Below are 23,405 nucleotides of genomic sequence, written 5' to 3' on the forward strand. Positions count from 1 at the left end.
TCCACTGTGACACTACATTGCACCATGTCCTTCTTCACACTTTTTCTTTGGTCGGCTTCGCGGTCGTTTCCCATTGTCCTATAACATCCACTCGGTGGACTACATATTTTGAGGGTCGTCGTCTTACATACACAAACCATCCAGGTCTCCTTTCTGCAGTTTTTCGATTACTGGTCTTGTGATGTTTACTCCATATGATGGTAATCCAAGTAGAGCAAACATTACAGTAGATAGTCATTAATTGAATTTTTCTCCCGAGCATTAACGGCGAGACAAGTTATCACAAAAGCAATAGCTTCTTTCACCGCTAACTACACATAGGCGAAAATTCAAGTAATAACATTAAGCTTACAAATAGGACAAGATTTCAGCATCATTTAACCTGAAAATCAACTAAACACACTAAAAATTCTATCAATATATTTCACCATGCATCTCAAGGCGAAGAACATGAGGCAGCACTTCACAGGCACAAATAACGTCAATGATACATATAAATCGGAGTTTATCTTTAATAAAAATACTATACTTACATGTCCTTATGTTAGAAAGGTAATATTATAATAACAGAAAATATTGGCAATCCTAAGTATTACAAATGCAAGTGGATATAATATTTATCTCATTTTTAAATTAGTTCATGACAGCAGTGTTTGCATTGTACTTTCAATCAACCCATTACTTGGCGCCGAATGGAAGCTACCTCGCGTAGTTTCTCTCTAGTTCTCGCGGCTTGCGTGAGTTCCACCCACCAAGATGACGTAATAACAGGTAGAGCTGTGATTGGCTTCCGCTGGTTGCCAAGGCCATTGGCTGCTTCGTCTGCTGGATGTTGCTATCCGTGCGAGAATGCATAACGCTGGTGTAAATATAGCAGCCTTTTAAAATAAACGGAAACTAAATTGTGTGAACTGGATACACCAAAAATAATGCACAAATGAGTTTATTACAGTCTCAGTATTTCTGTTATTCTTAATTCTGTCCTTCCGCGTCACTCTACACATCCACTGCAGCATCTTCATCTCCACAACATGTAACTTCTGTTGCTCTCTCTCTTCTTCATCGTCCAACATTCCGCTTCGTATAATACGGCAGATCTCACTACTGTTTTGTATAAACTTTTCTTTTAAGGCGTATTGCCACTCTACGATCACACAGTACTGCCACTTCTCTGTATTTGTTCAACCGCTGCTAATTATGCGATTTACAACTTCTGTTCCTGTAGTATTGATCCGAAGTATAATCCTTGTACTTCTTGATCGAAGTATGACTTAAATTTCTTCGTCCAATCGTATTCTTCTATTTTTGATTACTAATTTCCTCTCATCTTGCCCAAGCACTTTCATTTCACTCCAATTAATGGTATGTCCAGTGTCTCTTATGTGCTTGTAGACTGCATTTCTGTCTCTCTAAAACCTAACGTCACCCTAATGTTTTTTTAATCACTCTTTTAATCTCTTTCCCGTTTCCCCAATGTAGCATATGTCACGCTCACTGCGTTGGACTCTATACAGGGTTTTCATAAAGTCTGGACGGATTTAATTAGCTTATAATTTTCATAAAAATGCTCATAATAAAATCAAATAAAGTGCAAACGGTAGCGGAAGGATTAAATTTTTAGTTGGCAACACTGTTAGATAAGCAGCAACTCTGAACACGTTGAGAGAGGGAGAGGGAGGGCAAGGGTCAGTTTCTTACCAAATTCCATCCATTGTTGTTTTCACCCGACCTTACCCCTTGCGACTTCTGGCTTTGGAGTCATGTGAAAACGGAAGTTTATGCAAAGAAGCCAAGTGGTTTGGAGAACTTTAAGGACAAAATCAGGTCGTCTGTGGCTGGCATTTCGGATCAAACACGGCGGAACGCTGTGAGTGGCTTCCAGCGCCGCCTACGCGAATGTGTGGACGTAAATGGCGCCCAGTTGGAGGTGTGGCGGTGAATGAACTGAGCTGGTGCAGATTACAGGTAAAAATTTAATCCTTCCGCTACCGTTTGCACTTTATTTGATTTCAATATGAGCATTTTTATGTAAATTATAAGCGAATTAAATCCGTCCAGACTTTATGAAAACCCTGTATATTGCTCCTTCTTTCTCCATCATTGCCTCCTCTTTCTTCGCGTCTCCCTTAGTACCTCTAGTAACCTCTTGAAAGTTAGAGGAGAGAAAATTAGTTAGAAGATGGAAAGAAGCAAGGTTTATCAAAATAGGAGGCGATTACGTCATGAACTGAAATTCTGGACTTAAAATTGATGAAAAGTAAAATAAGTTATTACGGAGTCTTAAAGATTAATTAAGTTAATTGTAAAGATTTAGTTTGTGAATTTAGTATTATTTATTTATTTATGTTTGTTTACTTATAATTTATATTATACTCGTATTTAATAAGGTAATTGTAGAGCTTATTTTGTTAATTATGTTAGGCCTAGCTCTTAGAAATGAATGTATACGTTTGTCAAAGGAGGGGAGGGAGAGAGGAATGACAGCTTTTTTTTTCTTGGTGTATGGTGAAAGGGGATTGGCTGTTGTAGATTTATGTAACCAATCAGGATGCGTGTATTATTTTGCTGTTTCTTATATATTAAGTCTGTCATTACCTGTGTATTCATGGTGCCTGATGAAGCCAAAGTAGATAGTTGACGAAATTGTTACATGTTAATATTTTTTTATAATAAGCGTATTGTTTTGTTCAGCGAGTAGCTTAAATCAAATTTACGTATCCTAAAAGCAAAAGTTGAACAATAAAAAACATTAAAGTTAGGATGCATAGGTACTTAACTACAAGACTCAGTGAAGTGTTATGCAATATGAAGTTATGTATCTCAAACTCAGCGTAATGAAGGCTAAAATTCAGCATACTAATTTTGCATAAAACGAAACTAATTATTTTATTATTTTTTTAAAAAAATATATACAGAGTCACTTCAGTGAGGAGATGGCTGTACTTTGTGCGAAAAGAGATCAAGTTAACTTTACTACATATCATACGAATGTGCACTTCTCCCTGTTTCTGCAAGAATGGTCCTACATTAGCAGCATGATGCATAAAGTGAGGACATCGAAACTTCAAGAATTACAGAACGTTGCTGAATTACAGGTTAGCTTAGTATGATTGTGAATTGAGTGAAATTATACCTCCTTTTTTTTCGCTTGGAAATATTATACAAATAAAGAATCCATGTAGTAATTCATTTTTACTTATTAGCAATAAGATATCAAGGCTGTCTGAAGAAAAAGTTAAGGATCATACTTTGTCGGTACAAGGAATGACAAGTCTTTTCCTTGCGATGGCGTGGTAGACCTGAGTTCGATTCCCGGCGAGAGCTCATGTGGTTCGGATTCCACGTTAATTAGTAGGTCCACGTCTCGGTATAGCCTCGCTGCTGAACGGGACGTTAAACTCAAAATCAACTCAACATTTCCTTGCGATGTAAAAAGAAATAGCTTTGGAATTAATGTTCAATCTTACTGTTTAAAAAAAATGTTGACCTTGTACTCTTATCGAAAGTAAATCAAATAAATAGGATTCTTTAACCGTTTTAGATTTTATGGTAACTTTTGTTACCATGGCGTAGTATCGCTTATATAGGTTCTATAACAGGTATTTAAGCCACTTTTTTTATTGCTCAAGTCAAGGATGAACCAAAGAATATCCCAGATGCTTTTTCGAATCGGATGGTCAGCTTGACGGCGCCAAGTGGTTGCGGAGGGGTGACTTTTTTTTTTTTCTTAAGGCAAATTTCAAAAATTTTTCACGCCTTTATTTTTCAAGATATCAGATTGAAACTTTGCATACGGATTGTGTGCACTTTTGGGTATTTCTAAGTTTCTTTTAAGATCTCGACGTGAACCCGGGACCGGGCCCGAGGGACGCAAGTGTTCGGAAATGATTATTTTTTCAGGAAAATTTCCGTTTTTTTCTGGATTAGGTGTATGATACGGACATGCGAGTGGTACCGTTAAAAAGAACCCATTACACTGAAGAAAATGGCGTTTGAACCAAGACTCTACGCCAAATAGTATGACACAGTAAATTTATATGGGCTAAATAAAATTTATATGGGTCTGGGCTATTCAGACTTTTAACATTTTTTCCGCCCTTTGTTTTCAAGATAAAAGATTGAAATTTTGCATACGTATTATATACATAACAACGTATCTTTTTTTTTTAAAAAAATTCAAATCCCTACGTGAACCTAGGCCCGGGCCAGAGGGGCAACGTGTTCCGGGGGATTGTTTTTAAATCCAGACTTTTCCCGAATTTTCCGGTTCAGGTGTATGATACGGACATGTGAGTGGTATCATTGGAAGGGGCTCGTTATACTGAAGAGAATGGCGTTTGAACCATGACTCTAGCTCAAATAGTATTGACGCAGTAAATTTTTGAAGTATATATATAATGGTTCACCTTCGGACTTTCAAAAATTTCTCCCGACCTTAGTTTTTAAGATACAAGATTGAAATTTTGTGCATGTACGAGGGTAAGTCAACTGAAAACCATAAAAGTAGAAATAAAAATCCGCATATGGCGCCAGTGAGCTGTAAGTTGGCATGCCTGTTTACGATATTATGCCGGATGTCTCCTAGGTGGCAGCAGCCGGCAAATGCACAAACACCGGCGCAACAACAGTTCCAAAATGGCAGCCCCACTAGCCACATGCACCAGCGAGGAGCAGCGTTCTGTGATTCGGTTTTTGCGAAGTGAAGGTGTGAAACCGATTGACATTTTTAGGCGAATGAAGGTTCAGTATGGAGTTGCGTGTTTGCCACTGCCACAAATCTATGAATGGTGCCGGAAATTTGCAAATGGTGTCGGAAATTTGCAAATGGTGTTACGTCTGTGGCCGATGCTCCACGCCCCGGCCAGGCTCGGCGCGTAGTGACTCCAGAGACCATTGCAGCCATTGAAGCCATCGTTTTGGAAAACCGCCGTGTGACAATAGACGAAATTGCAGCATGTGTACACATGAGTCATGGATCGGCACATCATATTGTGAATGATGTTCTCCAGTTTCATAAGGTGTCTGAGAGATGGGTGCCCCGACAACTGACGCCTGAACTGAAACAGCGACGTGTTGATGCGTGCGAAGACCTTTTGTGGCGTGCTGAACGTGACGGTAATGCCTTCCTGTCACGAATCGTCACTGGTGACGAAACATGGGTGCATTATCATCAGCCTGAAACAAAGCGAGCGAGCAAGGAGTGGCGCCACTCCTCAGCACCGAAACCCAAAAAGTTTCGGACACAGCCGTCTGCAGGGAAGGTTATGCTGATCCTCTTTTGGAACGAAAAGGGCATCATCTTGGAACACTACACGCCACGAGGAACCTCTGTGACGAGTGCTACGTACTCGGACCTCCTAAAAAATCATCTCCGGCCTGCCATCAAAACGAAACGACGTGGATTGCTGTCAGCCGGTGTGCTGCTGCAACACGACAATGCACGGCCCCATACAGCGCGTGCAACGGTTGCGACCATCACAGACCTGAAATTTGAATGCCTCCCACATCCCCCTTACTCGCCAGACCTCGCACCGAGCGATTTCCATCTGTTTGGTCCGTTCAAAGAAGCAATGGGCAGCAGGAAGTTCCACTCCGATGAAGAGGTACGCAACGCGGTGCACGAGTGGTTGCGCCGTCGCCCAAAAGACTTTTTTTTCTGCAGGTATTCAGGCTCTTCCGAAGCGCTGGCGGACTTGCATTGAACGAGGAGGGGACTATGTTGAAAAGTGATTTACTTCTGTACCCTGTGTGACCAATAAATAATATTTAAAAAAAATAATTATGGTTTTCATTTGACTCCCCCTCGTATTACGTACATAACAACGGTTGATATATATATATATATAATTCAGATCCTCACGTCAACCGAGGTCCGGGCCAGAGGGGCGCAAAGATAGATTTTTTTCGAAAAATCTGGTTTTTCCCGATTTTCCCTTTTCAGGTATATAATACGGACAAGCGAGTGGTATTGTTGGAAAGTACGCTCTATCCTGAAAGAAACGAGGTATGAACCATGATCCTACGATAAATAGTAAGGAAGCAGTAACTATTTGACTAAAAGTCTAAAATTTACCTCAAAAAGTTGCAATCTTAAAAACGCTAATTTACAAAGATTGAAAATGTGAATGACTTGACCGAGGCTTGAAGCCGGGATCTCGGGCATACCGCACTGAAGCGTTAATCACTACGCCACCCAGTTCGCTTTCTAGAACAGCCATACAGTCTTTCACGCTTAGACCACATGGCTTGCACCACAGACTCCTGCTGTGTTTTCATTTATGGACACTGCATTGTCCAAGCACAGCAGGAATCTGTGGTACAAGCCACGTAGTCTAAGCGGAAAGTGAAAGAGTGTATGGCTGTTGTGGAAAGCGGACTGGGTGGCGTAGTGATTAACCCATCGGCAGAGTATGTCAGAGATCCCGCATTCGAGTCCTGGTGCAGTCATTCACATTTTCATTCTTTGTAAGTTATGAATTTGCACCTACAGATGATCTGGCGAGTAAAAAAAAAAAAAAAAAAAAAGGTTATTTTTTCCTTACGTTAATATATATAAATGTGATTCTTCTTTAGCTGTTTAAGATCTTCATTTTAAACTAAAGCATTGAATTGACCTCGTACAGTTCTGAGAAGAGAGCATTTTAAACATAAGTCTTGGGCCAGAATGTTTTGAAAAGAAGATTTCTTAATAATAATACTAATTCGAAAATGTATAGTTGTCTTGCTACGCGAAAAATATGCGATTTGTATCATTGATATACATTTGTAGAAGATAAGATTTTTCTTTTCAGAATTTTGCTGAAGTTATACAAATTGCTAATGCTGAGAAGTTTCAAAGGGGTGCAGTGAAGTTAATAAACCAAGCAGCAAATAATTTACCAAGTCACCTTGATTCTCTTGATGCGTGGGTGACAAGATTAACATACAGGTAAAGAATTTACGTCTATTTCATGTATTAGTATTGGCATATAGGTCATTTGAAATTAAGGGAGATTTGAATCAGTTGATTTTTTTTTCTGAAAGATTTCAGCTTTTGTTTCAAAAAGTATTTGTGTAGATAAAATAGAAGAAAAAAAAGCGGTATCTGTTTGCTACTGGAGTATTTTTTTTAAAACTTCAGAAATATATCGTCATTCTGTGAAGAATCCTTAATACTGGGGCGTAAACTGAGAATCGAACCTTTGACTATAGGTTCTCCGTGTATCTAAATCTTAAGTTGATTTCTCACAGAATATTGCGAGAGAGAAACATGAATTGAAGAGCATAGGAAACTGTTAATTGAGTGATATAGAGGTTTTAATTTCATTACTTGCTCTTATAACGTGTATAAAGGTTGTGCTTGAGATACGAAGCAAGGAATTTGAAATTATCAGATAAGGTTAATATGAAAAAGGCACTTACTCGTACATTGTGATCCTTGTAGTAGCTGAAGTAAAACCTCGTAGTCTCCGCCTCCTCTGTAGCTTATGTAACATCTAGGCGAATGGCAAGTCTAGAACTGAAGTATAGACTTAAAGTGTTGTGTCGAGTGAACGTAGGTGGTCCTTTTATGTAAAACTGCGGAATGCAATCCGCATGCCTTTCATATATCTTTGTCTGGAAGTTCCACTTGTATGTCTGATAGAATAAAGTAAGTTTTGGGTTTATTTCAATAAAGCAAACTAGATACTGGAAACACCCTGACTTAATTCATTTAATTCAGGCAGTTAATATTTTGTACTCAAGCGAGCCTTGAATTGTTAACATAGATTTTTACAAAAGTTTAAATATTTATAATAATTTCGGGTTTTTAAAATTTGATATACTGCAGTATATTTGTTTAAAATGGTTGAAAAAGGTACTGTATTTCTACAGTTTGAATGGGTTGAAAGTTTGTAGTACTGAAAATAGTAGTTCGACTCCCTGCGGGCGAGTATTGCAAATTGAATGCATTACAGTGCTTTGAAAGTCACTTTAAACTGTTGATCCATGACTCATATAACCCCGGTTCTGAAAAGGATTCGCTAAACTTATACATACAGGAAAGTGGTAATAAATGATTTCAGGGCTATAGTTATAGCAGAATACAATATATCACATGCGGTAATATACGATGGGGGTTAGATAAGTGTCTGGACTCGGATGAAAACGTGACGCCAGATACACAGTGTTTGCATTTTATTCGGTGTAGTTCCAAGTAGGTTGACACATTTAATACAACGAACCTGCAGCAATTCTATCCCATGATAATAAAACATTTTGTCTTGTGCTGCAAACCATACCTACAGCTGCAATGGCGTCATTAGTGTGTCTAAAATCAGTTTCTTTCAAGTGCTTGTTAACTTTTCGAAGAAGATAATAGTCCGAGGGGGCCAGGTCTGGAGAATAGGAGGGATGGTCAATGATATCGAACTTCAGTTCACACAGTTTGTGCATTGTGATGGCTTGTTTGTGACGATTAGTATTGTCTTGCAAGAAGGCTGTGTGTTTGAACAGTTTTCGTCGCCTGTTTTTCTTCAATGTGGTATGCAATTTTTCCAGCACATATCTTTCAACATTCAGTTTAGTGGCTTTTTTCAGATATTCACTCAGTATTACCACCTCACAATCTCAAAATATGACCTCCATCACTTTCTCAGCGGATTTTTGTCTGCGACATTTTTTCGATCTTGGTGACCCACTATAGCACTACTGCATAGACTGAGTTTTGGTTTCGATATCATACACATATGATTGCGTTTCATCAACAGTAACAATTTGTTTAATAAAATTAGAAGCACTCACTGAAAAACGGCGAAAACAGTATGTGAGCAGTCCTTTCTTGTCCGCTTCTGATCTGCTCCTGGGTACCTACTTTGCCGACAATTTATTCATACCAATTTCTTCATGCGCGATATAATACACACGCTCCACACTGATCCCAGGGTCTCTGCAATACGTGACAGACCACTTCGCCAGTTTGCAAAGATCATGTCGTGCACTAGATTCACAGTTTCCACGGCACCACTGTTTTGGGTCTTCCATACCTCTCCTCATCTTCAGTACTCCTCCTGAACTCTGGTACCCACGACTTCACTGTGATATGTGAAGGCCAGTCATTGACCATTGTCTGTGTTAATTCATCAAAAATTTCCTTCGGTCTCAAATTCTTTGAGAAGAGAGGTATTTGATGACTACTCTCTTCTCACATTTCGTAAAAGTCACGATGTGCTCCGCCATGAGCACTTCAAACTTGCAACAAAAGAGAAGTATGTGAAATACATTTACGATTACTTTTGCAAAACATCCTCTAAAATATAGTTACATAACATACCATAAGTGTTTTGAAATATGAGTTCATTTACTATTTTAGGCGGGAGACTTATCTAACCCCCGTCGTATATATATATATATATATATATATATATATATATATATATATATATATATATATATATATATATATTCTAATAACGCTTTATTTAGATATATAAGAAAGTTATTGTCCCTGATATAGAAGGAACTTTATTTTTCCACCAAGTCACCTATTACAAAAATGCGCTTCTTCCATCCATGTTGTAAAACTGTTAAACCGTTAGAAGACGCATCCATTGTTCCACAGCACGTGTAACAGCCGTATCAGCTGCGAAATTATTTGAATCAGTCATTGTAGAAAGGGCTTAAGTCTATTTGGTGAAGCTTTGAGATATTAAATAAAAACTTTTTAAATCCAGGACTGCAGACTTCTCTTGTGCTCGACTTACAGTTCAATTATTCGTTTACAACCATTGTTAACACCTTCTACACTTCTTGTCCCTCCTATGCACAAAGTTGAGTATACCCGTGGACAAATGGAACAGTTCATAAACCTAATTTCAGAAAAATGTGACTTAAGTCCGTTCTGCAGTCATTGATTCATTTGTTCCCGTCACAGAATAAAGTAATGTGTATCAATGTCAACTGAATTAGTTTGGCACAAAACAGATGGCGTTCTTTTATATCTGCGGGGATGAAGCTGTAGAAAGAAAGGACGGATACCGTACTGTAGTGGTTAGAGCGTTGGATTCATGTCCGTGTAGTCCAGGGTTCGACTTTCCGGGCGGTGCTTCCCCAATTTTCGGCGTCCACCCAGCGTCGTGAGGCAAACTGGGGAGTCACGTGAATAAAAAACGTGACGGCTACTAGTCATAGGTGATACTCCGGTTAGCGATAGGGTGACGCGGCGCGTAGATCACGCGTTCGTCGCTAGGTTCGACGTAGTTCCACCAGACCACACATTGGGCTGTTACGCCAAATGGTTTAGAAAGAAAGGGGAACAAAATTTCAGAATTCTAATCGAAATTTCTCATTTTCGCAAAAAGGTGCTAGAAATTTCAAAGTTGCAGTTCAAACGCTGTTAGCATTTTAAAACGGTAATTTCGTTGGAGAAAAAATACATAAAATAATAAGAAGAAAAAAGAGAAAGAAAAAGCTTTTCATGGTTGCATAGTTCCCAGAGGTTTTTTTTTTTTTTTTTTTTTTTTTTTTTTTTTTTTTTTTTTTTGAAAGAAATTGTGGCAAAAGTTCAAGATCACAACGTGTTCCATTCTTTTCCTGATCATCTATAGTTACCCTTTTGCTACAAGTTATTTTGCTTTTGTCGGAACATAAACGTTATCATAATAGATCTTACCAATGTAATTTGAATAGGGATGGCCAATTCGGGATTTTTTCCGAAATCCGAAACGTGAAATTTCCGGTTCCGGAAAATAAATTATCCGGATTCCGTAAAATTTTGGCCATCCCTAATTTTGAAGTTTTAGCGCAATATAATTATCCAAATTATAATTTTGCCTTTTGATTTACAAATAGTAACATGACGCAAAACGGCGAAATTCTATGTGCTGACTGTAATAAATAGAGACCGGATGTTAGGCAAAATGCCTATTTTTTAATCTTAAAGATATGATCAAAAATAACATTTTAAAGTTCATATCGTGGGCTGTAGTTTCAATTTAAGTCAATTTTATTTTGTCTATTTCGACCCTTCCTGCCTAAATAATTGCTTTAGTGCCTAATATTGCCCACTCTATGCATCTTCTTCAAAATAAAACTTTATTGGGAAAATATATAATTTAGTATTTCAAGAAAGAATTCTGCCTCTTTCGAGAAATATAAGTGTTATTTGTAGTGATAAGATGCCGTAAAACTTTGGACTGTTATTATAGTGATAAAGTGCTGTATAAAATATATTTACCAAATATGCATGGAATTCATGTCAATTCGTTTTTATACATACAGTAAAATAAGATATTAACAAACAGGTATGTTTCTATATTCTTGGAACATTATCTATGATGAATTTATTTTTTAATTCTATTCAGTATTAAATTTATTTTCATTATTTCGAGTTACATTTTAGTGTCTATTTTACTGCCTATTTTTAAATTTAAGTGCCTATTTTCCAGGTTTTCAATGCCTAAACATCCAGTATGTAGTAATAAATACAGTAAACTTATTGGTAATTTAAGTTTCATTTTCACAGGAACACGTGTTTGAACTTGCTAGAGCAGCACATAAAAAGCAACGTTTCAGACGATGCCAAAAAGCAAGAGCTGTGTGAAGCTGTGAGGAAGAATTGGCATCTGATGTGGCTTTCTCTTGTGGAGCTAGCGCTTAATCATAACAATTATGCTGTGGCTGAAAGATACTTAACAAAGACAAATGACGTAAGTAAAGCTAAATGGACACCTGAAAATGTAAAAGGTTGTTGAAAATAGGAGTTACATTTCTTCAATCTTAAGTGATAGTAAAGAATAGAATTTTTAGAGCATGTTTCATAGGGGAAAAAAAAGGATGGGGAAGGTGATAAAGTAAGACAGAAAAAGTGTCTTTTCCTTGAACTTTCGACAACGGCTCCCGTATTTAATTTGAAAAATTTAACATTAATTACATCTTTATCATATATGTATATTGTATATATTAAATAGATTATACAGAGTGTTTCAAAACAACACCGACAACGTTTGGGAGGTGATTCCTAACACCAAGATAAGACAAAAAGTATAGACTAACCTGGGTGCACAAATGCTTAGTTTCGAAGTTATAGGCTGCTGAAAACATGAAAAAAATGAAGTTTAAAGGTTAAAAACTCCAAAACTATGAAACCTACCGTAGTCGGGTCAGAACTTCACTTAGGAATTAATATGTGCATTGTCCAAAAATACATGTTTCAGAATCCTGAGGTACTCACACAACAATTTTTATGGAGGGAATCTGGTTGCTGGTATATAATTTGATATCCTCACCAACTACCTCTATAAAAATTGTTGCGAAAGTACCACAGGAGTGTATGAAAAAAGGGGGGAAATAACCGATTTTTGTCACACTAGTTCTTCCATAGGAGCGAGTTCAATGATACACAAAGACTGCAAAATACGGGAATTCTGGATTTGATTCCCGAGCTTGTCATGATTTTTTCAGTTATCGTATATGATTAAAAGCATGTAAATCATAGACTGACTGAAAACTAAAATAGCAGAATGAAATTTAAGAAGACTAAAAGAATTATATGTGAATGTTCCTGGCGGATTTTTGGTAATTAATTATTGTATTGATAAATTGTACCCACGTTCAGTTCAAATATAAGCGCGTTTCATTTATGTGATGGATGTCTTCACAAATTCGTCAAATGTTTTTCGATCAATGTATTTCAAACTGAATATTTTACGCTCATTATAAGTGATCTTTGCAGGTCACTTGACGAAAAATCGACTTCATTTTTATTATTATTATTATTACGTAAGAATGTCATCTTCGATATAATACATTAATTATATTTCGATCCCCCTTTTTTCTTCTGCCGTACAACCACATCTCTCAGAACACAATCCTTCCCAGTTTTAATTGTCTCCAGTTTCACGATCAGAATTCATTTAATACAATCAAACAAAATTGTTGTTAGCGCTCTTTTGTGTATTTTGTTCCAGGTAATGCAGGGCAATAATCCGACATTGAAGTTACTGTGGCGTATTGCTTCTAGCAAAAAATACATATGCCAAGCAGAAGCGGGCAACAGAAAATTACAAAATTTAATTAATGCGTGGGAGTGTCTTGGTAAGTATCGTGTCTTATACCATTATTACGTGATTGTCATACCTAAGTCTTAGAACCGCATCATTGCGTAGCTGGGTGCCGACCGCTGTGGCTGAGTGGTACGACGCTGACTTTTAATCGTGGGTTTGCTAGTTCGGATCCCACTCCGCAATGTGGGCTTTATGGTGGATAAACATGCATCGTGAGCATGGGTTTGCTCGCGGTTCTCCTGTTTTCTCCGACATTATTTCGTTCATTCCATCATCACCATCTCCTTAGCTCCAGAGCATAAATGTGGGACGTTAAGAAAGGAAAAGAATACATAGCTGTAAGCAGGTGTTCATTTCCGATGATTCATATCATGGGTTCGATCCCACTCCTTACTACGTTTGAGTCGGAAGCAAATACCATGAGTATGTTACCTTGAAGTACTTTCGTTTTTGTCCAATTTTATCATTCCAATTAGTTATTTCTTTAATTATATGCATAGTCATTTTCTTAAGGTATTTGTTTTCAAACTTCAGATATTCATGAACCAGAAGAACTTCGGAAATGTATTGCTAATTAGAATATGAAAACAAATCAAGCTGTTTCTGAGAAGTTATTTTGTGTCTTTTATTTAAATTTTCTCGTAAGTAAAACAATATGTAAAAATGAAATTATAAGTTTTACGTCCCACGATTATGCTGGCTAGGCTAAATGAGATTTTGATGAAAAATGAATGGAATGCAGAAAGTGGGAGGAAACGGGAAAACTGCGAGAAAACCCACGCACACGGTGTTTGTCTACTACAAAGTTCACTGATCGCGAGCTGGGATCGAACCAAGGACCCCATGCACCCGAGGTGAACGCTCTGCCACTGAGCCACCGCAGCCCAGTATGTAAAAATGAGTAAAGTTACCTTTGTATTATCTAAGTCTACTGATATTTGTGTAATGTATACCGTTGTACTTGAATCAGTAAATAAATCATTATATGTTAATAAAATAAGTAATACAGAGCAAATAATTTAACAGCAAATAAAATTGGATTCGCTAGGTTGAAGCAGGTCTATGGACCAAACATTGAAAGACTAAAAAAATCCTGTTATACCCTATAGATTTGTGTGGGATGTGACATTTTTATTTGTACTGCGGCAGAAGATACCTATTATATTGTTGATTTCGAATGCTTTATGCGTGCTCATGTTAAACTTAAGTCTGTGCTTAGGGCCGCGGTGGCTCAGTGGCAGAGCGTTCACCTCTGTTGCATGGGGTCCTTGGTTCGATCCCAGCTCGTGCTAAGTGGGCTTTCTGGTGGATAGACACCGTGTATTTGGGTTTTCTCGAGGTTCTCCCGTTTCCTCCCACTTTCTTCATTCCACCATTTCATTTCTCATCATCGCCGTCTCCTTTATCCTTGCCGGCATAACCATGGGACGTAAAACTTAAACATTTCATTTCATTTTAGTCTGTGCTTGTGACCTCGAAGTAGACAACTTATTTTATTCTGAGTAGTCTTACATTTATACTTCGCTTGAGAGTACAATACCTCGGATACAAACCCAAGTAAAGGTTCGAAATTATTTTAATAATATCGTATCATTTTTAACATCAGTATTCCGTATGCACTTTCCTTAAGCATAGTCATTCAAAATACAGGTGTATATCTCAGCATCAGTGCTGAAAAAAATAACTAAAGTACAAATTAGTTCATTTTAAAATGTAAGAGACTATATGTTGCGAAATTTGAAGTTATGTGAATAATTTGATCAAAATAGAATTTGGAACACTTCTGAGTGAGACGAGATTAGTAGAATTTTCATTAATAGTACCAGAAATAGCCATTCTTCACTCAGAAAAAAAAATATATTTATGAAAAATATTTGAACCTCACTTCCCTTCCTTTAGATAAGCATTTCAATGAAAGTGTAATAATAAGAAGCCATAAGATATTTTATTTTTTGCATACGAGGGACATCCAAGTTATAACCGGATTTTTTTTTCTGTTGCATAGAGAAGCCAACATGCGAATTAGTTACTGTTCTTTTTCAAGGTACTCCCCATGTACACGTATACACTTGTCCCATCGGTGTGGGAGTGCTTGTATCCTTACTCCATAGAATTCTTTCGGACGATCTTTATTCATTTCAGCATACGCGTTTTGATTTCGTAGTCGGTGTGGAATTTTTGTCCTCCCAAGTGCCTCTTGAGGGTTCTAAAAAGATGGAAGTTGCAAGGCTACAGATCGGGGAGTACGGGGGATGGTCTAGAATCTCCAAACCAAGTTTGGTGATAGCTGTGACCGTTGTCGTGGCCGTATGAGGGCGCGCAAGATGATGACGCCATCCTTGAACGTTTGTGGCCGTTTTTTTACTCAAAGCCTCTTTGACTTTGGTTCGGAGAAGGTTGCTGTAGTACACCGCATTGATTGTAGCCCCACGTACCAGGAAATCAGTGCATATCGCTTCGTCTTTGACCAGAATACCATCAGCATCAGTTAGCGAGCGGATGTTTGTACCTTGAATTTTTTCGGCAGCAGCGAGTCTGGATGCCTCCACTTCATGCAGGAGCACTTTGACTCCGAAGTGCATCCGCTCTCATTGCAGGTGATTACCTTTGCAAGGAAACTCTCGCCTTCTCTCTGAAATCGCTGCAGATGCTGAGACGAGGCGTTTTTCCTACACTGCTTCTGATCAAACGTTAGCATTTTTCAGACCCATCTGGCTGTGAATTTCCGAAAGTGATCATGGATGATCGTTGGACATGTATACTTGTGACTGAGAGAGAGAGTTTCTTCACCGTATTGCACATTTAATCTTCTGAAGATTTCAGCAGGTTTCACGCCTTCCTTCTGGAGGAACATGATGATGCGGCGCTGCTCCACTGTGGCTGTCAGCTTCACAGTGCCAGGCTTGCTGCTATCGTCCATCGCCGCTCTCTGAGACTCTATCTCCTCAACTGCCCGTTGTAGCAGCAAAGTGTCAGGACTACCCTATCACAGGATGCGACACGGACGCCAAGCTGCGCACAACAACACCTGTAAAAAAATGAAATTCTGGTTATAAATTGAACGTCCCTCGTACATGCTTTATCTCCACCATCCATATATTAAGGGACGTTCCACATAGGATATTCCCCTTCAAAGTGACATGTTAAAAATCCAGCTTGAAGTATGTATTATCTTCCGAAACTCATCTCAAACTGTTCATCCATTTTCCCGTGAGGTAATCACAAACAACAGTCAGTGTCAATTTCAATGAGGCATAAGAAATGGAAAATACCGTACCATTGCTCATCCCTTAAAACGATAATTTTTGGAAACTAAAACAAGATATTTTTACGAGAAGTTTATATACCTAGTTTCATCGTCCTAACTTGAAGGCCTTATGAGATACTCTGCTTGTTGCACAAATTTTGAATACTCTCTACCCCTTTAGGATAATTCTTTAATCAAACTATCATTATGAAAAACCTAGCAGAAGGTAGATTAAAATTAGTTTCAAACTATTTAACCGTTGTCTCTTGGTGTGATAACGAGAAATAGGCAACGTCGCTTTCAGTGTAACGAAAAATACAATAGAAAATACTCCCTTTCCTTTCCTAAAAACGGAAATTAAATGCGCTGGGTCGTTTGTCAGCATATTGTAATGAGGATTTCGTATGCTGAGTCTTATCTTCCTAACTTATTGGGCTCGTAAAGTAATAAAATTTTCTCATAACTTTTTATCCCTCCCTCCCGCCAATACCTCCCTTGATTCTGTTATTTCGGCATTTGTTAAAATCTTTAGTCCAGAGATGGAGTGGATCAATTGGTCGTGGATAAAGATTTGTGAGTGGTCAGTGGGTCGTGGGTCAACAGGACGTGATCCACCGACTCACTCTGCTGAGTGCATTGTAGTCAGCATCTTCTTTACGCTGGTGAAATGGTCTACGTTTTACTTTCAAGACATCCATTTTTCTTGTTTTTCCATTGGTTTCTATTTACTTACCAGAGATAAGCATATCTAAGTGAAAAAAGAACTTCAGGCCCTTTTGGATAAACCCTATTGATATTTGTAATTGTAATAATAGCGATAGGACTTACTACTTGGCTTTACTTTTTCTTACTTTTACTCTCTTTTCCGTTGGCCTACTTTATCTTGATTTGAGATTTTCATCCTATTTTCCACTAAAAAAATATCTGTAATTCAACAAGGAAATAATTATATGTGATAATTAAATTGAAATGCATCGTAATATGACCCGTGACAAACATTTTACCATTTTATATCGTAAAGGTCACATTCACCGGTATTGTAATAAGAGCGGGGCTTGAGTGATTGACCGTAGGAATTCAAACTCCGCCTACTGATAATTTACAAGTATAAACTCTTTAGTCAGTGGACAGGATGGCGTGGATCATGTGTCAGAGTTGATGACGATGAGTTTCGGTGCGTGGTGGGTCGTGGGTCAATGGGTCATGGGTCAAGTTTTCATTGAGCCGCGCCATCTCTGCTTCAGTCCAATCTCGAAATCGAGAAAATATATGTGTGATTTGTTTCAGACCCAGTTTTAAAGGACAGACATATTACTGATCAGGTGTCTCCTGCATCGAACATCCATCTGAAGGATTGTTTGTATGATGTCACAAAGAAGATTTCTAATTGCATTCAAGCAACACCCCCTACATCAAAGGAAGTGAATTCCACAGAGTATGCTAAAGTGAGGAAGAGGCTAAATATATCAAGTTCTGGGTATGTATATATATGTGTTAAATCTACACTACATTGTTAAAAGTAAAATAATAGCTTTGAAGAATAGGCAAACAGATATGAAAGAAATTAGGTTTTATTTAACCACTAGCGACAATTATCTCCTTCGCTGGGTTAAAGTAAGAAAAATTAGTAATAAGTTCCGTTAGTCAGTCACTTTTTACTATTACTAAAATGCTCTCTGATAGACGATGTTTCTTGTCTTAAAAATATTAAATATTACTATTGTAGACAGAATTCGGATTTAAACGGTATCGGAAGTGTCACTGTTCGTCTCAGTGCCCTAGAAAACTATGGATTCGACACTAATATCGGTCATTTTTGATCATTTGTGTATATGTATATTTATGCCCTCTGTCCCAAGTTGCGGAGCAGAATTTGGATTTAAACGGCATCGGAAGCGTCACTGTTCATCTTAGCGACCCAGAAAACTATGAATTCGACACTAATATCGGTCATTTTCAATCATTTTTAAATATCTTCCTCTCCATCTCCCTTAAGTTGCACCGTCAAAGTAAAATGATAAAGACCTTCCCAGGTCTGAACCTCATATATGTGGCAAATTTGATCGAGATCCATCGCGTGGTTCAAGAGTTATTAAGTCAGAAACATAGTCACTTTCATTTATATATATATATAGATGGTCTCTCATGGAAACGTCTATGAGGAGTTCAAATGACGTAATCATCTTTCGCGTCAGTTCTCAACCGATTTTCTTCCAATCAGGAAGTGAATGTGATACTTGCTTTCTTGCAATAAATTCGATTACACAGCATTCAATAGATGTTAAGGAGGCGAATTCCAATGCAGAGTAGTGGTAACATATAGGAAGAATCATCGTGGAAAAACTATTACAATAAGCGACTCCCAAGCTATGAAGACTAATTGAGGTCACTCAGCGGTGGGAACCGAAGCCGAATCCCAAGCAACGAAAGAGAGAATAAATACAAGCTCTGACTCAAGGACAGGGACTCTTTCCTTTGATTTGTGTTGGAGAAGTAAACGAAAAGTTAGTGAAGTGAAACAATGTGTAAGCTCACGTAATTCTTCGAACGTTAGATACGCAAAGAACAGTAGTGGAGCGAAACCGTGTGTAAGTTCACGTAATACCTCGAGCGTAAAAAAATGCAATGAACAGTAGTGGAGTGAAACCGTGTGTAAGTTCACGAAATACTTCGAGCATTAGACGCGCAAAAAACAGTGTTCACAGTGTACGGAGAGACTTCACAAACAGTATCTAACCACATATCTCTATTGGAAATACAAAGAACTATTATGAACTCTTCTAAGGAGGCTGGTGCTAGTGAAGTATAGAGACTGAACAGTTATTGAACCACCAAGTAGACGATAAACTCTTCACCTAGTGCAGTAATGCCAAAATTCAACAGCCACAGTGAGTACTGCCTACGCATAAGCCCGTGGGTTTTTAAAAATAGATGCATTTCCACAATGATTCAAGTGGCTTTATTCTTGTCAATTCCTGATTGGGGGAAATTGCAAGTAACTAGGAAGCTAGAGTGAATTCAGTAATTTCCGCAACATATATGTTTAAGTTTATTGAGGAAACCTAAATAGATATTATTTTCGTGCACGTTCCTTGGTTTGATTTTAAGCGTGGAGTCAATGCCGTGCCGTGGAAAATAAGCGCCCGGTACGAGAATATACTACGGCGATCTCGTACATATGAGTCGTCGACAGACCAGCCGCAAAGCGTAAGTAAATTTTAAAAAAATAATTTAAGAAAAAAAAAAGCTTTCCTTGATTTTGAGCACTTTTTATTACTTTTTTTCCTTCCATGTTATATATGTACACATGCATTTTTCTAACATGAGTAACATTTTTCCTCCTCTCTCTTTTGTTTTTTCCTTCCAATTTTTACGCCCCTCCCACGGCACGGCACTGCCTAGAGTCTTTTCAAAATACTAACAAATTTGTGCTTCGCCTTCAACTTAGACCTACAATTAGAAATTTAGAATTGTGTCTCTTTACTTTAAAACTGTGATAAATAAATAAATCTTTTATTTATTATTATTATTTAAACTAAATATATTTTTTCTTAGTGTTGATGCGATGGTGGAAGCTTTGGAAAATTTTGCATTTGGTTGCCTTCAAAATGCCATCAGTATAGCTGGACAGGGTTCATCTACTCAAGGCAGTATAGTAGAAACGGAACAATGTCTCGCAAACACAAACTTACGCCTAGCCAAATATTGTCGAGAGGCACTTGAAACGTGTAAAGCAGGTACAATATTTTATTATACATATTAGGTTTCACATCTTGGGTAATTATTGTACTTGTTTCGTATTTGTGTTTGTTTTAGTAGTTTAAAAGTTATATGAGATTGATATTACTTATTTATTGATTTTGTAATTGCAGTTATTTTATAGTTTATGTGACATTTAATCTTTTTTAATTGTGGTACTTCATTATCTTTCAGAGTGGAACAAAACGTGCTGTATCAAACCTAATTTATTTTTTTGCAATTTTTGTCATAATATTTTTATAAAACTAAAAAAATAAATTGTGTGGGTTGAAGGAAAGTGGTTCCCAGTAATATCAGTTACTTATATGGCAAATAGGGTTGCGAACTTTTCGCAGTTAAAATTCGGGTCACACTTGATAATTGGTGAAAGAAAGAAATTTCGAAATTTGTATATCTAACGCATATTGTATATTTGAAGAAGGAATGTGTCCTATTTTAAAGAATAATTATTTTCACAGTCAAATTTATCTCTCGTAGATATTTATTTTCACAGGGGCCGCGGTGGGTCAGTGGTAGATCGTTCACCTCTGGTACATGGGGTGCTTGGTTCGATCCCAGCTCGCGCCAAGTGAGCATTGTGATGAACAAACGCCGCTTGCGTGGGTTTTCTCGAGGTTCTCCCGTTTCCTTCCACTTTCTTCATTCCACCATTTTCATTCATTTATCATCACCGTCTCCTTTAGCCTAGCCGACATAACTGTGGGACGTAAAACTGAAAGATTTCATTTCATTTCAAGTCTACACTACTCATCAGTCCACAATATTTCGTGAGTGAAAAATTTCTGATCAGCTACACCGTTGTTCACTGGAACCTTCTTTCTCCCCATATTTTCTCACTTACGTGGACTCGACGTTTCTTATGAATGTTCTTCATAAACCTGTGTCCCGGAATTCTTCCCTTGTTAGACTATTCTCCCTGAAATCTTCCCTAATCATGTCAATCCATTTCCTTCTTGTTTACCCTCTACTTCTCTTTCCATCCACCTCTATTGTCATCACTGTTCTGACCACATAATCGTCGTTTGTTCTTCTCATTAGATGGCCATACTTCTACACTCTTGTTTTCTTCGATCTTCTTAGCTATCTCTATAACTTTCAGTGTTATCCATACTCTCTCATTCCGTCTCTTCTGGTTATCTCACACATGTAGCGCAGCATTCTCATTTCGGTAACATTCAACTGTTTTTCTTGCACTTTCTGTATTGTTTGTGTATCTGCTTCATAAATCATTGGTGGCTTAACCACTGTGTTGTAAATCGTGTCTTTAGTTTTTACCGTGATTTTGCGTTCACACAAAATGTCATATACTTTCTTCTAATTTCACTGTCCCTCCTGCATTCTGTTCGTCATTTCCACATTGAAATCACCATTCTTACCCATAGAGCAGCCTAAATATTTAAAATTATTTACTTCTTTCAATCTCTCTTCTTGTAGCCTTGCTTCCCCATTTCCTTCTCTGTTAAACTCGAGATATACCGTTTTCTTATTTACTAATTTTTAGACGTCTGCCTTTCAGACTTTCTCCAAATCTCTACTTTCCTTCAACTTCTTCCTTATTTGTATTATATAATACAATATCATCGACAAACATGATACACCAGGGAGCTTGATGACTCACATCTTGAGTTACAGAACCCATTATAATGATGCAAGAGGTACAAACTTAAGGGTAAACCCTGTTGTAATCCAACCCGAATAGGAATTTGGCGTGTTAATCTCACAGTACTTCTTACTTAGTCGTAGCTCCTATATATAGGGCGTTTCAAAACAACACCGACAACGTTTGGGAGGTGATTCCTAACACCAAGCTAAGACAAAATAGTATAGACCAGCCTGGATGCACAAATGCTTCCTTTCGGAGTTTAAGCTGCCGAAAACAGGAAAAAAATGAAGTTTAAAGGCCCATAGTTCCAAAACTATGGGACCTACTGTAGTCGGATCAAGACTTCACTTAGGAACTAATACGTGCGCTATCCAAAAATACATGTTTCGTAATCGTAAGGTACTCACGCAAACAATTTTTATAGAGGAAATTTGGTTACGGGCATATAATTTGAAGTACTCAGTAACTACCTCTATAAAAATTGTGGCGGAAGTACCGTATGATTCTCAACCACGGATTTGGAAGGGGTACATATTAGTTCCTAAGTGAAGACTTGATGTGACTACGGTAGGTCTTATAGTATTGGAGATTTGAACCTTTAAAGTCAATTTGTTCATGTTTTCAGTAACCTATAACTCCGAAATGACGGATTTCTGCACCCAGATTGGTCTATACTTTTTGTCTTACCTTGGTGTCAGGAATCATCACCCAAACGTTGTCAGTGTTGTTTTGAAACACTCTGTGTATATAAGAATTTCATAAGGACTATCCCGAGTAATAAGTTGAGAAAAGGGAAATGCAAGACATTAGCACAACATTTATTGTGATTACTGCGGGTGGCAAAAAAAGCCAACGTGATATCCAAACTCGGGAATCGAACTTGGGATTCGTCCAACACTTGTGTATTGACAGCTTCACTAATGGCAATCTGAATGTATACAAAGTTATCTGCACATAAAATAAAAGGAAAAAGAGAAAAAATATTCACTAAATATTAAGAATTGTTTATGCAAGTCTTTATGTTACGCAACCTTCTTTCACAATAAGATGTCGTTTTTCTCGCTTCTATCACGAAGCCCCGCGTACAGGTCTAGAACCCAGGCTATTAGGTAATCTCGAACCCCTCATGTCATACAAATTTTTGTTCATTTCGCCTGCACATACACATTCATTGGCTGGAGCATTATCATGACATATAAACAAAATCTATGAGAGTATGTTATCGCTCTGGTTCCCTCAGATGAGGTTTAAACATGATTAAAGAATCCATTATAACGTAAAATAAGAGAAAATGCCGAAATGGAAATTAAATGCGCCTTTCCAAGTTCATTGAGCAAAATAAGATGGATGTTTTAAAAATTGGCTCAAAATAAAGATGATCACTATAAATTGCAAGGACTGACAACCCTAATGGCAAAAATTAATGTATATCTATCTATCTATCTATCTATCTATCTATCTATCTATATATATATATATATATATATATATATATATATATATATATATACAGTGGAGTCTCGTTAATTCGAACTTGGATAATTCGAACAGAAGTCCATTCCCTTTGAAAACTGTATTGAAAACAATAGTAAAAAATCGTGGATAAATCGAACTTTTGAACCTTTGTTTTGGATAATTCGAAGTAAATACAGTTGAACATTTTTAATGTTGGACATATGAAAACAGAGAAATACAGTTTTAACGCGTTTTCAGTTATCCAGATGCAGTCATAGGGAATTACAAAAGATAAATAGAAAATCTATGTAATGATGAA

General features: G+C 37.5%; 1 protein-coding gene across 2 annotated transcripts in view; it reads left to right on the top strand.

Moving 5' to 3' along the window:
• LOC145666320 (DNA-dependent protein kinase catalytic subunit-like) overlaps positions 1–23,405 on the top strand; it is a 289,438-nt gene that overhangs the window by 194,306 nt on the left and 71,727 nt on the right. For both annotated transcript variants that reach the window (XM_081733421.1, XM_081733422.1), the window contains 6 exons: positions 2,916–3,095; positions 6,792–6,928; positions 11,483–11,666; positions 12,927–13,053; positions 17,557–17,746; positions 19,825–20,006. In XM_081733421.1, the coding sequence (XP_081589547.1) occupies positions 2,916–3,095; positions 6,792–6,928; positions 11,483–11,666; positions 12,927–13,053; positions 17,557–17,746; positions 19,825–20,006 (1,000 nt within the window). The remainder of the gene's footprint in view (positions 1–2,915; positions 3,096–6,791; positions 6,929–11,482; positions 11,667–12,926; positions 13,054–17,556; positions 17,747–19,824; positions 20,007–23,405) is intronic.

The sequence above is a fragment of the Thermobia domestica genome, chromosome 12, assembly GCF_964235325.1.
Source record: "Thermobia domestica chromosome 12, izTheDome1.hap1.1, whole genome shotgun sequence".
Taxonomy (NCBI): domain Eukaryota; kingdom Metazoa; phylum Arthropoda; class Insecta; order Zygentoma; family Lepismatidae; genus Thermobia; species Thermobia domestica.